We start from the raw sequence: 13,554 nt of genomic DNA, 5'->3' as shown, positions 1-13,554 counted from the left end.
AAAACATTCTTTCGAAATTGTAAAATATTTGTTTGCTTATTTTTTCCTTTTTTATTTTTATTATTAATAATTTATGAGAAAGGTATAAAACGAATTTTATTGTTTTTTTCATTTAAAACAATGGAATTACATATAACCATTATAATATCTTGTTATATATTTATTTATCTGTTTAATTGATACAGCGAAGTTTAATTAATATTGTTGTATGTAAAGAGATCAATGAACTCATAAGAACTTTTCTGCGAAATAATGATAAACTTGATAGATTTTATTTGTCTAATTTTTTATTTCCATTCCAATAAACGAAACAGGATTCATCTAGTTATATATTAATGTATTGTAGATACGGACTATATATATATATATATATATATATATGTACTTACGATAAGAGTGACGAACTTAGCTTGGTGTTTACGTCTTAATTCACAATGTGTTTACTAATGTTACTAAATCACAATATGTATACTACTTTGTATTATTACATTGAAGGATGATGAATGCAAAAGGACACGTTATTTAAGATAAAATCGAGTCTATCATGTGACCATCGAACCGCACTGACCACTGAAGTCAACACTTTTCGCTCTTAAAGGATGTTTATATCGATTTATTATATGGTTCATGTGTTATGTATGTCTGTAATTAAAAAACTTTGGTAGAAGAAATCTGAACGATTTTTTGAACGTAGAGGAACATATATATATTCTGTCCTGTTTATACAAATATATTTATATGTATATATATATTAAATTTATGTATATATATATATATATATATATATATATATATTATGCATATATATATGTATATATTAAATGTATATGTATATATACACACACCCATTTATGTATGTATCTATGTTTGACTTAACAAAAACATACTTCTTTCATGTCAACATTAAAGACAACTGCGCAATTACAGATAAAAAACTATTGATTCAACTAGAAAATTTAAAATATATAACGAATTATCATGTATGTGTCCTTGGAAAATTTTTTTCTCATACTAATAAATTAATTGTATTAGCGTTGTTTTTTTTTCGATCCGTTATAACCTAACTTTTTGTCGTATATATTAAAAAAATGATATATAATCTTTATACTTATGCATAATATTAAGCAACGTAAATATGTGAAGTGTGTGATTTATAATATATGGCCATTATAGAGAGTTAGAAGGCCATATAGTTTTAGTGAGATTATATATTTTTGCACTTATACATTTTTTATGAAACACATGAAGATTTATTAAAAAAATAAAAAAAATAAAAAAAAAATTTTAAGTCAGTGATCCTCAATCAATCTATTCTAAACATCTTACTTTATTTGTTACTGACCACTATACACAGTATCGATGTAACAAATGGTAAAGATAAAGTTTAATATAAATAGAGAAAGAAGAAATATTGTTTTAACCTTTTCGCTATGCGCTTGTGAAATAATGGTCGCCTTGACTAAACGCATTGCTGACAACTTAACGCTGACGTACGAAGTGTTTACGAGCTCGATATGTTATTTGTATATGAACGTCAATTTTTTGATAGTATATATATATATATGCTCTTCGTATGTGACTATGTAATGTGTACTTTTTGAAAATGCATATATACATCGTTCCAAGTGAAAAAAATTAATGAAAATACATTTGTGCGCTTACATATAAGGAAACTGTGAAACGCATAGATTTATTAATTCGGTTGGTAAGTATTGAGATCTACTTTTCCAACTATGCATCTAATCAATAAGTAATTAGGTGATCATTTTGTTTCAATAAGTTAATAAATGTTATTTTACTATAATATAGCAATTTGCAAATTTTATAATTCATGTATAATGTTTTTAATTATTTTGATTTTATTCTTTATATAATATAATATAAATGGTGTAATAACACTTAATTTTTATCATGATGTTATTTTAAAAAATATTAAAATTTTGATATAAAATGTTTCTAATTTAATTTATAGATTAAGTGGTGCAGGCATTTTATCGCCTTTTAAAACGGCTAATATATTTTCTGCTGTAATTTTTGCCATTTCTTCTCTTGTTTCGATAGTAGCACTTCCAATATGAGGTAAAACCACTAGAACAAACAATAATCTTTAAAATATATACATTAGATATGTTTTTGTGCAAGTAAATAATGCATACCGCAGTTATCTAATTTTAAAAGTTCATTATCCAATGGAATGGGCTCAGGTGTCATGACATCCAAACCAGCAGCTTTAATGGTACCCTTTTTTAGAGCTTCTATTAATGATTTTTGGTTGATAACTTCTCCACGACTAGCATTAATAAATATGGCAGATCTCTTCATTTTTTCAAATGCTTGAGTATTAAATAATTCTCTTGTGTCTGGTGTTAAAGCTATGGTAACTATAACAAAGTCACTTTCTTCGAGTAACTTATCTAATTCAACTTTTTCTCCATTAAATTTAGAAGCATCTTGTTTTACAGTTCTACTCGTATATAAAATTCTAGATACATCAAAAGGTTTTAAACACTCAGCTACTTTACATCCAATGCGACCAAGTCCAACAATACCAACAGTTGATTTTGATAATCCTGTACCACACATCCATGTTGGTGCCCAAGCTTTCCATTCACCTCTATAAAGATTATTTTATTATATAAATATTTTTAATCTATTAACAAATGTTACTAATTAAGTATGCTACCTATAGATTGCTTTATTTGCTTCCAATAATCTTCTGGAAGTTGCTAAGAGCAATCCTACAATTAATTCAGCTGTAGCATTAGTTAATATGTCCGGTGTATATCCAACTTTAATATTCTTATTTTTTAATGCTTTTAAATCTAAATGATCTGTACCAACTGACATTGTAGCAACTACTTGTAATTGTTCTCCTGCTGCATTTAATATTTCTTCATCTATTTTATCAGTCAATGTACAAAATATAGCAGATACTCCAAACACTTTCGATAATAATTCTGAGCGAGGAATAGGAGTTTGCTTGTTCCATAAGATAACATCACATCTTGAAAATAAATATACATAGATAAGATAGTAAATATACGTATATATATACATATATATATTAATTAAAAAGGATCTATTACATATGAAATAAAGGTTGAATAAGGCAAAAATAATTACATACTGTTCGTGGAGAAGATTTAATCCTTTACCAGGAATATCCGGTCGTGTAATCAAAACTTTTGGTTTATTGGCCATTTTCATAAAAGATGTATATAAAAATCTTGGGTGTATAATTTTTATTTCTAGAAAAATAACTTATTTTGATTTGAAATATAATCGAGTAATATAAAATTTTGTTGATTACATCTCAGATATGATATAACCTATCATTTAATATTGTTCTTTGATTAGACTGAAACGCTATACTGATTTTAACCTATTCTTCTAAATTTCTGAAATAATTATATTTAGTTAAATTTTAACATGTAATAAAAAAAAATTTATCAATATACTGCAAATTCAATTATTAAACATATTTAAATAATTAAATAAAAATATAACATTCATCCAAACTAACTTTTTGTCGAATTTCGCAAAATAATATAATTAAAATACATATTTCTTATGTTAACACTAGAAATCGCACGAATTATTATTACTTTATATCATTTATATAATAAAAATCCATCGTGTACTCTCGACTATCAGAGCTGTGTTTTACATATATATACGTGTGTATTTACACTTTAAGAAATCTAATCAGCAGTTGCGCAGTAGACTAATGCGCATACTCTTTCATATTACAACCAATGAGGTTTCATTGTAAGAATGGGATGAAATATAATATCCAAATACAAAGATTTGATTGGTTCGTTTTTTTTTGAAATTATTTAACGTAATAAATGAAGAAAAATTAAAGTTAATCTTTCGATCTTTTTTGAATTTTGTAATTGTTTTTTTAAATTTTTAGTTTTTCTTTCTTGATAAAATAATTAATTTACTTATAGCAATTTCTGCATATTCTAAGCCTTATTAAAAATATGTATGAACATAGAAAATCTAAACAAGAAAATGAAAAAACACAATACGATGAACAAGCAAAAAAACTGAAGGTTAAGGATCCTTCAAAAACTAGTAAAAGAAAGAAACATGTTGAAAAAACTGAAGAAAAACAATCGATGTTTATTTTAAGTTTAGATCCATATGAAAAACCATTGAAATGGTGGGAAACCGAGCACGTAAAATACGCGTAAGTTTGTACGTTTTTTATTTTTATCGTATAAGATCTATGATATATACGCATATATATGTATTTTGTATGATAATGGTAATTACGGTCAATTAATCGACAAAGAAATTGCAATTGATATTACATTTATTTATATTTTATATTTTTTATTGTTTAAATAAAACATAAATGAATTTATATTATTATATTTATTTTTGAAAATATAAATCGAAAATTCAATTTCTGTGATTACAGTATAAGTTACAAACCTGTAAAATTACGAGTGGAAGGATTGATGGGAAGTCATATAATACATTTAACAGATCGACAATACATGACTACTTTTGTAGAAAATATTCGAAATAATTATAGACACAAACAACTAAGTAGAATTGAAAAAAGAAAGGAATGGGTTGAGACGATGTTTGGATCATTTATTTTGGAAGATAATATATAGATCAGTAAAAAATATATAACAGTCTTCTGACTGATATATGTTGAGCATATGGTTGCTAGGTCAACCGAATGCAACAACACGTGAACTATTCCATCCAGAATTCTTGACACGTGCAGATCGATTATTAACAATACGTGCAATATTTTAAGATAAGATATTGCAAGGATGAGCGAAAATATTAAATTTATCGTAGCAGAAGTTAATAAATTGTTAGAAAAAAATTACAATTTGATTGGTTTTAGTGCTTTGAATCCTGAGGACTTATTACAGGTAATAAAACACACACACACACACACATATACAGGAGGGTTCATTTAAGTAAGGTCATCTAAATATCTCGTTGAATTGTGACGATGCAAAAAATATTTTTTATGTAACATGAATGGTATCAAACGTTTAACATACGACAAAAGTATTTTTTTTTTCAATTTATTTTCGGAGTTATCAAAGTTATCGATGATTTTTTTGCATACAATCATATATATTGTTTTCACATATAATAACATCATCTTGACAAAATCTTGATCTTTGAAAAAAATATTATATCCATTTCGATTTAATGTTATATAATTAGGAAGAAATTGTATCTATTATGTTTTATGTACTAATAATTTATATATATTATATACTAATAATTAATATATATATTAATATTGTATAAACTATAATTTAATTTTTTAAATTAAAAAAATTTTTTTTTAGATCTTAAGCGATGTATTAATAAAAATACAACAACAAGATGCACCAAAAATCGATATTAAAACTGAAACCCCTGAACAGAGTTCAGTACGTATTCTTTCTGCTCTTCGTATACTTAAATATCAACCGAATTCTGATCCAGCGACTTTTCGGTAAAACTTCATTTTTGCTTTCCGATTTAGCATATATATATATATATATATATATATATATATATATATCTTTATGTAAATACTATTTTTTTTTTATAACGTAGACAAGGAATCGTTCGAGGTGATTCTGAAACAATATATGCAATTTTAACATGGTTATTAACTCATAAAGATATAGTTCGTCAAAGAGCTTATTTGGCACGTTTTCTTGTTAAGGTAGAAAATTTCATCTCAAATTGATAATATTATTAATTTTCTTATTTATTATTTTACTTTTTGATTATTTTTTACAATATTTTATATAGATCGAAATTCCATCAGATTATTTAGGAGATCCAGAAATAGCAGCACTGTACGAACAATATTCGAATATGGTTAATCAATTTAAAACTGTTCACAAAGAAAGAGAGATCGGTAAAAAGGTATACATAAAGCTATAATAAAATAATTTTCCTCATTTCTAATAATTTTCATTCATGTTTAGAATTTTGAGATTGCTGCTGAATTTACAGAAGATCTCAAAGCAATGGAAAAAGAAAAAGAGGTAGATAATTGACGATGAAAATTAATGAAGTTTAAAAAAATTAATATTTCAACATTTTTTAGGCAGTTTTGCAGCGTATCGAGAAGATGAAAGTTAAAGCTCAACCTGCATTTTATCTTTTGGATGCAGCTCGTGCCTTACGTATGGAAAAAGATCGAGAACGTGATCTTGCTTTACAGAAAGAACAAGAAAGCAAGATAATGTCTGGTTTACAAGTATATACAATTTTCATTCACAATTTTTATATTTTATTTGTATAACTTATTAACATTTTTCATTTAATACGTATGTTTTTAAAAATCAAATCTAACTTCATAAATATTATATAATGATCAATATTAATTGGTATAGTCACAACGCATGAAGTCTGATTGATCTCATTTGCATATAGATATCCTTTCAAGGAATAGAACGTGAGTTGCAAACATTAAAACGAACTAGTGAGGAAATAACACCTCAAACATTAATACAACATCTAACGGACGAAGTGACCGTACAGACTGCCATAATGAAAGAGAAGTTAGCTTATGAAATTGAGATGAAAAAAAAACGAATAGCTGCTCTTATGTCAGTACGAGGATATTCTTATTTAGGACCAGATCAAATAACAACTTTAAGGAACAAATTAGACTTAATAACAAAAGAAATTCAAGGTTTAGTCGAAACAAAGGTAGCGTGATATAATATTTTATTTTTTCTAAAAAAAAAGAAAAGAAAAGAAAAAAAATCAATCGATCATATATTATTCATTTAATTGTTTATTTGTAGATCACTAAAACTGATAATGATAAAATGGAACCATTTCGTCAACAAGCAACAACAATATCAAATATGAAACGAAATGTACTCGAACGATTAGAGAATACAAATGATCGTTTGAAAGAATTACAAACGAAACTGGAAGAGAAAAGAGAACAATCGAAAATCTTCATGGAAGAGATGGCACCTAAGGGAGAAGATTTGAAAAAATATGTAGCTCATTTAAAAATCAAAAGTATATCGTACAAACGTTACAGGGCAGAATTGACGGCGTTGAAAGCTGAAGTTGGAGTATTGCAACGAACGGCCGTTATTCTTAGAGCACAGGTATTTGTATAATAATAAAGAAATTAAATATTTCATTTAAAAAATAAATTATTATTATATTATTATTTATATATTTCAGGCAGCGTTAATAGATCAAGGAAATAAAAATTTAGATTTAGGAAAGCAATCGATTCCTGATAGTTATACACCGGCCAATGCATTTTCAACAAATGTGCAATTATTCAAAATGATATCTGCACTACGTGCTAAACTCCTACCTTTATTAAATGGTATAAAAAGTATAAATTTTATAACATGTAGACACATATTTTTAATGTTTTTATCTATGTTATAATATTACAGAAACTCAGACGTTACGACAAAAGTCTCGTGACTTGGAGGAACGTTATAGGAAAGCTAACACAGTTCAGTCGACTTTAGAAACAGTTATCGGAAGTCCAACAGGAAATGTATTATTTGAAATAAATCAATTAAAAGAGAAGATAGCAAAGGTAATATATATTTGTATATGTGTGTGTATGATAAAAAATATAATATAAATGTTTATATAAAAGGATAAAGAAGAAAAAGAAAGGCTCAAAGAAGCATTATCCAAAATGAAAATTTTGGAACAAAGAATACAAAAAGAAATGGATGTAAGTAAATATTGAATAGTTATGATTAAAATTATTTAAACAATCGATACATTTTTTAGGCATCGTCAAGTTCTGATAATAGCCGAAGTTTAAAAGATGAGTTCAGCGATTCGATTGCGGTCGAAGAAGAAATTATGAAAAATTTAAAACTTCAAAAAGAAAATCTTGAAAAAGATGCTAGTAAAAATGAAAAACAAACACAACAATGGAATCAAATTGCAGCGTATGTACATCCAATAGGTATTTTAATTTAAGAGATAAAATTATAAATAATCTTTTTTTATTTTAGAATATTCACTTGCAAAATTCAATGTGCAGAAGATAGTAAACATAATAATGGGATTGTAGTACGCAGAGGAGGAGCTGAAACTCTTGTATTGCAATAATAAAATTTTAATTTGCATAACTATATGTAATATTGTATTTCGAAAAAGGAAATATATTATTTTTTATTTTAATTACAGTTACATATTTTCAATGTAACTTAATCGTTATATATATATATAAATTTTTTTTTAAATAAACGACAAATATTAATTACGTTAAAAAGAGAAATAATCTATTTTGCTGTGGTCATTGATTATTAACGATTATTAACGATTGAACCTTGCTATACAGTGTTTTCTGCACAAAGAGAGAAAGAAAGAAAGAGAGAGAGAAAGAAAGAGAGAGGATTAGAAAAAATATAGAAGTACAGATTATTGATCGCCGGTACAATAGTGCGTCAGCGCAGACGGTCGAAGAAGCAACGGGCGTTCTCGCAACCCAGACGCATACAATACATTGGTAGAGAGTTGACAGTTTACTTTTATTATTCTGTTAGAACGATAATACATACAACTACGTAGTGTGTTGATATGCCCGATAATACGTGTTCTATTTCCTGTTGATCTTTACTAGGTTTTATCATCGATGAGTTTAATGCAAATAAGATTATAAATAAAAATCATTTAAAATATCGTCATACGTTCGATGAGAAGTTTGTCTCAACAACAAAAAGCTTGAAGTTATTTATAACGAATTATTAACATCTTTTGTGATTAGAATAATGTGAGTTTTTCTAATCTTAACTAGTCAAAGATAAATACATCTTTTTTTTTTATTTATTACTAATCTTATGAATTAAATATATCGATCTGAAAATTATGAAATAATTTATAAATAAATTGTAAAATAAATTTTAATTTAATAATTTATTAAACACTAATATTCAATTATTTCTTTGTTCTATTTAATAAGACAGGGATTACATCGGTTTTGCGACTCTTCCCGAACAAGTACATAGAAAATCGGTTAAAAGAGGATTCGAATTTACCTTGATGGTATTAGGCGAAACTGGACTTGGAAAATCAACACTTATTAATAGTCTTTTTCTTGGAGATTTATACAAAGAACGACGTATCCCAGATGCTTCAGGTTTGTACGTACATATTTAATTGAATGTATGAATATATTTATATAATCTCTTGATATTTTATTTTATTTTGTTAAATTATCGTTATATTTATTATATGGATTATAACACATTTTGTTTTTAGAGCGCATTGATAAAACTACTACGATTGAAAAAAAAACAATGGATATAGAAGAACGAGGTGTTAGATTACGTCTAACAATCGTAGATACACCAGGTGAATTAAATTATTAATAAAATAATTCATCTTTCTTTTTTTTTTTACTATCTACTTCGAAAAGAAAAGGTTTACAAATACTATAATATTGTACTATTTACATATTATTGTTTTTATTTATGTATTATTATACAATTTACAGACTATTATACAAGTTATATACTTATGACAATTTTTTCTTTGAATATCAAGGATTTGGAGATGCTGTTAATTGTGAAGACACATGGAAACCATGCTTGGCATATATCGATGAACAATTTCGTCAATATTTCACCGATGAAAGTGGATTAAATAGAAAAAATATTCAAGATAATAGGGTACATTGCTGTTTATATTTTATTCCACCATATGGTCATGGGTAAGCAAAAAAACAGTCGGAGATTATTTCCCCGATTTGTATTGGGGGAATAATGCCAATTTATTTAACTAATTTATATAACTAATAATTGTAAAATATTTTTAGTTTACGGCAATTGGATCTCGAAGTATTACGACGTTTACATAGAAAAGTTAACGTAGTACCTGTAATCGCAAAAGCCGATACACTTACTACACAGGAAGTTAAAAAATTGAAGGAACGAATTCTTGCTGATATAGAAGAACATGAAATTCAGGTAAACTTTGTTGTTTGTATATTTTATTATTTTTCTTTGTATATATATATACATATATTAAAATCATATCTATCCTTCTATGTATTTCGATGAAAAAAAGAAAGAAAACAAAAAAGAAGAAAAAATGAAGATGTGATATCGATAAAAATTGATTTGTATTTACGTAGATATATCAATTCCCTGATTGTGATAGCGACGAAGACGAAGAATTTAAACAACAAGATAAAGAATTGAAAGCATGTATACCTTTTGCGGTCGTGGGTAGTTCTACCGTTTTGGAAGTAGCAGGAAGGAAAGTTCATGGTCGACAATATCCTTGGGGAGTCGTAGAAGGTGAACTCTTTAATGCTGGATTTTTCTGTTCTTTCCTTTCCTTTTTTTTTCTTATATCTTATACCAATGCTTGCATAATATTATTACTTTATATAATAAAGCAGGTGTCTGATGCTGATGAAACAATGTAAGTGGAACAATCACGTGATCTTTTTCGAATCGTATACTACAATATATTGCAGTTTAATTATATTATCGAGCAGAAGAACATTTTCGCTTTGTAATATCTCTTTAGATATTAGGTGGAAATATTAAGCAATTAGGTGAAAACATTGTAAATGTTATTTTGATAGGTTTTCGTTGTACTTTAAAAAAAGAAACGAAAAAGAAGAAAAAAGTAAAAAAAAAACAAAGAAAAGAAAAAAAAAACTTTTCAGTTATCTATTTAACAAAAATTGTCGTATATTCTTCAACATTATAATTTTGATCATAGTCGAGAATCCAAAGCACAGCGACTTTGTGAAACTCCGAACAATGCTGATATCAACGCATATGCAAGATCTTAAGGACGTAACACAAGATGTACATTATGAGAATTTTCGGGCCCAATGCATTTCACAAATATCACAACAAGCAATACGGGAACGGAGGTATTTACGCATGTAAATAATTATTGTATTTCAGTAGGTACATACGTATTTATGCATGCTTACTATCATACATAGAGCGTTATCAATGTTATTCGAGATAAAACTATTTGAAACAATGAAAAATAAATTGAAGAAATCTTTTAATAACATAAATAATTCATTCAAAATTTTTCAATGAATATAAAAATAAAATTAATTCAAATATATCTGACAATAAACAATAGTTATAAACATTCTATTAAATTTAATTTAAAAGAATTTTATATTAAAATCTGTATCATCTTTCGTATTAATATATACGTACCACTTGTGAAATCAATTCAATACAATCCATATATACAGTACTAATTCTGAAAGAGATTACAAGGTTTTCTTTGGTCACGGCGATGACTGGTATGAGCTTTGTGTAGTGCTATCATTGTGTAAACGATGCAATGATTCCTTCTTTGAAGTTTAATGCGTCAATGGGAAGAAATATGAAGAGGTGCTCTTAAGAAAAAAATTATTTTGTGAAAGTGGGAGATATAGCTATACAAAAAAGAAAAAATAGCTATGTCAAAGTAAACTTCATAAAAATAGCGAATTTGATAAAAAGAATTTCATGAAGAATGGGCTGCTTATTTATATGTTACCTCGTCATCTTATCACTTATCACCTATCACGTGTTTTAAGTCGCATACAATCATTGGTTTTTCATTTTTTCAATGGATTGAATTAAATTCATTGAACAATACCGCATATATCGTTAAGATGATTCAAACACAATATAATCGAACATAATCACGTAATCTATTGTACATATATTAAAATGATGAAAGACCTTGAATCAACAGAAATAACTTGAGACAATAGCTTTCTTTGACACTCTTTTTCGAATGAATAAAAAATTAAATGCGCGTGCGCGTGTGTGTTTCTCCACGTGTAAAAAAAAGAAAATAAATTAATATACAACTATTATTAAATATAAATATGTTATGTGATTTGTTTGATTTTGACTTAACACACTCTTTTCTATGACATCTCGGATAACATATCTAACGCTTTATGTTTAGTATAACACTTATTAATAATTTGATTGTATGATTTTACATTATTTTTACGAGTCAAAGAAATGAAATTTATCCAATTCCCGTAATTAATTACACTTGATGATATTGTAAGAAATAAAGACGATTAATTTTCAATTGACTTTCTTTTTTTTTTATAAGAGAAAACGTATTTACACACGTCATTTCTACATTTAATTGTCCCAGTGGCTATCAATAAAAGTCACGGTCATCGATGTGTAATTCAGATTATATCGTGCCAGATAATAACAGCATAATAACATATATATATACATTATATATCTATATGTATAATCGAAGATTTTATTATTAGCTGTAAAAATAACGAATCGGGAGAAAAATAAGAAATAGAAAAGAATTGCATGTATTGACGATGGATATTTTCAAATATCTTTTTTTCTATTTCATTCGAATTAGAATTATATTAGAATTTGTAAAAAAAAAGAAAATAAAAAAACATTGTGAATTCATATACGCATGTATCATTATTTTTATTAATGAACATGTTACATATTTATATATACATATATATATATTTTTTTTACAGTAAATTGAAAAGAGATTCGGGACCACATTTTGAAAACAATATATCTGACACGGATAGGTTGCTCCTGCAAAAGGACGAAGAGGTAAGAATAAATATGTATAATCTAATTTGTATGATCCAGAATTGTAGAACAATCAATACTTTCTAAAATTGTATATAATATATATTATATATATATATTATATATATATATATTATATACACATATATATTATATATATATATATATATATATATATATATAGAATAATATATAAAAATTTATATAATAATATATAAAATATTATATTATATTGATAGTAAAATTGTGTTTTATTTTTTTTTTGCAGATACGAAGAATGCAAGACATATTAGCACAAATGCAAGAAAAATTGAAAGCAACGGGACAAGTTGGAAATAACATCGGAATGAGAGGCAGGGTTGGAAGTCTCGGTAACGACTTGGACGTTACTGATGTAGATAAAAAACGAAGCAGTATTATTGACGTTTAAGAATAGCAGTTGCAATGGTAGATTATTTATCTTTGATTTGTAATAATGTTGGTAAAATGTTAACGTTGAGCAAGAACAACTTTTTTATACGACGTATGTTTTACATAACTTATTAATAAAGTGATTATATATCATGCGCACAAAGAAACAAACAAAAAAAAAGAGAAAGAATGAAACATATATATATATATATAAATATACATACGTGGTTTGATTTTTTTTTAGATTATGGTAGAGAGAGAGAGAGAGAGAGAGAGAGAGAGAGAGAGAGAGAGAGAGAGAGAGAGAGAGAGAGTTTTTAAAAAATAATTAAATTTTTTGCAATAAATAAATTCTTGAAACAATTCTACTTTATGACAAATATTTTCTAATCTCTTTGCGTAAAAGTTAGAAGCAGGTGAAAGTAAGTGATAAAGTACAATTAAAAATTCTGGACTTTCCAAAGGAGTTTCCATGGAACATGACAAATTTCTACGCAACGTATTAAGAATATTATCTGACGATTCTCACTATCTATTGACGGAAGTCTGAGCAATCAAACTACTGTTATCCGTGTTAGGAACGTACATACAT

General features: G+C 26.5%; 4 protein-coding genes across 11 annotated transcripts; 3 read left to right on the top strand and 1 right to left on the bottom strand.

Moving 5' to 3' along the window:
* Positions 1 to 1,421: 1,421 nt before the first annotated feature.
* Positions 1,422 to 4,651, top strand: LOC124426369. 2 transcript variants are annotated; one of them, XM_046967998.1, is made up of 3 exons: positions 1,422 to 1,705; positions 3,954 to 4,195; positions 4,430 to 4,651. In XM_046967998.1, exons 2-3 carry the CDS (start codon positions 3,987 to 3,989, stop codon positions 4,629 to 4,631), a joined length of 411 nt encoding a protein of 136 aa, XP_046823954.1. In that variant the 5' UTR covers positions 1,422 to 1,705; positions 3,954 to 3,986; the 3' UTR covers positions 4,632 to 4,651. The 2 variants fall into 2 exon arrangements, with proteins under 2 accessions (XP_046823954.1, XP_046823955.1); XM_046967999.1 differs by lacking the exon at positions 1,422 to 1,705 and adding an exon at positions 3,568 to 3,814.
* LOC124426179 (glyoxylate reductase/hydroxypyruvate reductase-like) lies at positions 1,967 to 3,201 on the bottom strand. The gene is made up of 4 exons (XM_046967564.1): positions 3,128 to 3,201; positions 2,684 to 3,004; positions 2,157 to 2,614; positions 1,967 to 2,088 (listed from the first exon to the last, which is right to left on the bottom strand). Exons 1-4 carry the CDS (start codon positions 3,199 to 3,201, stop codon positions 1,967 to 1,969), a joined length of 975 nt encoding a protein of 324 aa, XP_046823520.1.
* Positions 4,652 to 4,764: 113 nt separating the features above from the next.
* Positions 4,765 to 8,166, top strand: LOC124426361 (intraflagellar transport protein 81 homolog). Of its 2 annotated transcripts, XM_046967974.1 has the most exons (13): positions 4,765 to 4,901; positions 5,334 to 5,482; positions 5,587 to 5,698; positions 5,788 to 5,904; positions 5,967 to 6,026; positions 6,089 to 6,241; positions 6,418 to 6,696; positions 6,795 to 7,112; positions 7,192 to 7,342; positions 7,416 to 7,564; positions 7,628 to 7,708; positions 7,768 to 7,931; positions 7,998 to 8,166. In XM_046967974.1, exons 1-13 carry the CDS (start codon positions 4,797 to 4,799, stop codon positions 8,092 to 8,094), a joined length of 1,935 nt encoding a protein of 644 aa, XP_046823930.1. In that variant the 5' UTR covers positions 4,765 to 4,796; the 3' UTR covers positions 8,095 to 8,166. The 2 variants fall into 2 exon arrangements, with proteins under 2 accessions (XP_046823930.1, XP_046823931.1); XM_046967975.1 differs by lacking the exon at positions 5,587 to 5,698 and having other exon boundaries at positions 5,334 to 5,417.
* Positions 8,167 to 8,298: 132 nt separating this feature from the next.
* Positions 8,299 to 13,183, top strand: LOC124426364 (septin-2). Of its 6 annotated transcripts, none has more exons than XM_046967984.1 (9): positions 8,299 to 8,758; positions 8,952 to 9,124; positions 9,247 to 9,339; positions 9,532 to 9,697; positions 9,803 to 9,953; positions 10,121 to 10,286; positions 10,720 to 10,876; positions 12,491 to 12,572; positions 12,820 to 13,183. In XM_046967984.1, coding segments are annotated over exons 1-9 (1,152 nt in total). In that variant the 5' UTR covers positions 8,299 to 8,756; the 3' UTR covers positions 12,982 to 13,183. The 6 variants fall into 6 exon arrangements, 4 of the variants coding, with proteins under 4 accessions (XP_046823940.1, XP_046823939.1, XP_046823941.1 ...); XM_046967983.1 differs by having other exon boundaries at positions 10,720 to 10,888; XM_046967985.1 differs by having other exon boundaries at positions 8,948 to 9,124; positions 10,720 to 10,888.
* The last annotated feature ends 371 nt before the right edge of the window (positions 13,184 to 13,554 follow it).

Source organism: Vespa crabro, chromosome 8, assembly GCF_910589235.1.
Source record: "Vespa crabro chromosome 8, iyVesCrab1.2, whole genome shotgun sequence".
NCBI lineage: Eukaryota > Metazoa > Arthropoda > Insecta > Hymenoptera > Vespidae > Vespa > Vespa crabro.
This window is presented reverse-complemented; position numbering and strand designations above follow the sequence as displayed.

Bases quoted from the DNA above. Each gene is read 5' to 3' on its own strand.
- LOC124426179 (XM_046967564.1), bottom strand. From the start codon at position 3,201: ATGGCCAATAAACCAAAAGTTTTGATTACACGACCGGATATTCCTGGT. The intron at 2,615-2,683 runs GTAGCATACTTA...TAATCTTTATAG, and splicing joins GCAAATAAAGCAATCTATAG to AGGTGAATGGAAAGCTTGGG. The intron at 2,089-2,156 runs GTATGCATTATT...TGTTTGTTCTAG, and splicing joins TTTAAAATTAGATAACTGCG to TGGTTTTACCTCATATTGGA.
- LOC124426369 (XM_046967998.1), top strand. From the start codon at position 3,987: ATGTATGAACATAGAAAATCTAAACAAGAAAATGAAAAAACACAATAC. The intron at 4,196-4,429 runs GTAAGTTTGTAC...CTGTGATTACAG, and splicing joins ACCGAGCACGTAAAATACGC to TATAAGTTACAAACCTGTAA.
- LOC124426361 (XM_046967974.1), top strand. From the start codon at position 4,797: ATGAGCGAAAATATTAAATTTATCGTAGCAGAAGTTAATAAATTGTTA. The intron at 5,905-5,966 runs GTATACATAAAG...ATTCATGTTTAG, and splicing joins AAAGAGAGATCGGTAAAAAG to AATTTTGAGATTGCTGCTGA. The intron at 6,027-6,088 runs GTAGATAATTGA...AACATTTTTTAG, and splicing joins CAATGGAAAAAGAAAAAGAG to GCAGTTTTGCAGCGTATCGA.
- LOC124426364 (XM_046967983.1), top strand. The intron at 9,698-9,802 runs GTAAGCAAAAAA...AAATATTTTTAG, and splicing joins ATTCCACCATATGGTCATGG to TTTACGGCAATTGGATCTCG. The intron at 10,889-12,490 runs GTAAATAATTAT...TTTTTTTTACAG, and splicing joins GAACGGAGGTATTTACGCAT to TAAATTGAAAAGAGATTCGG.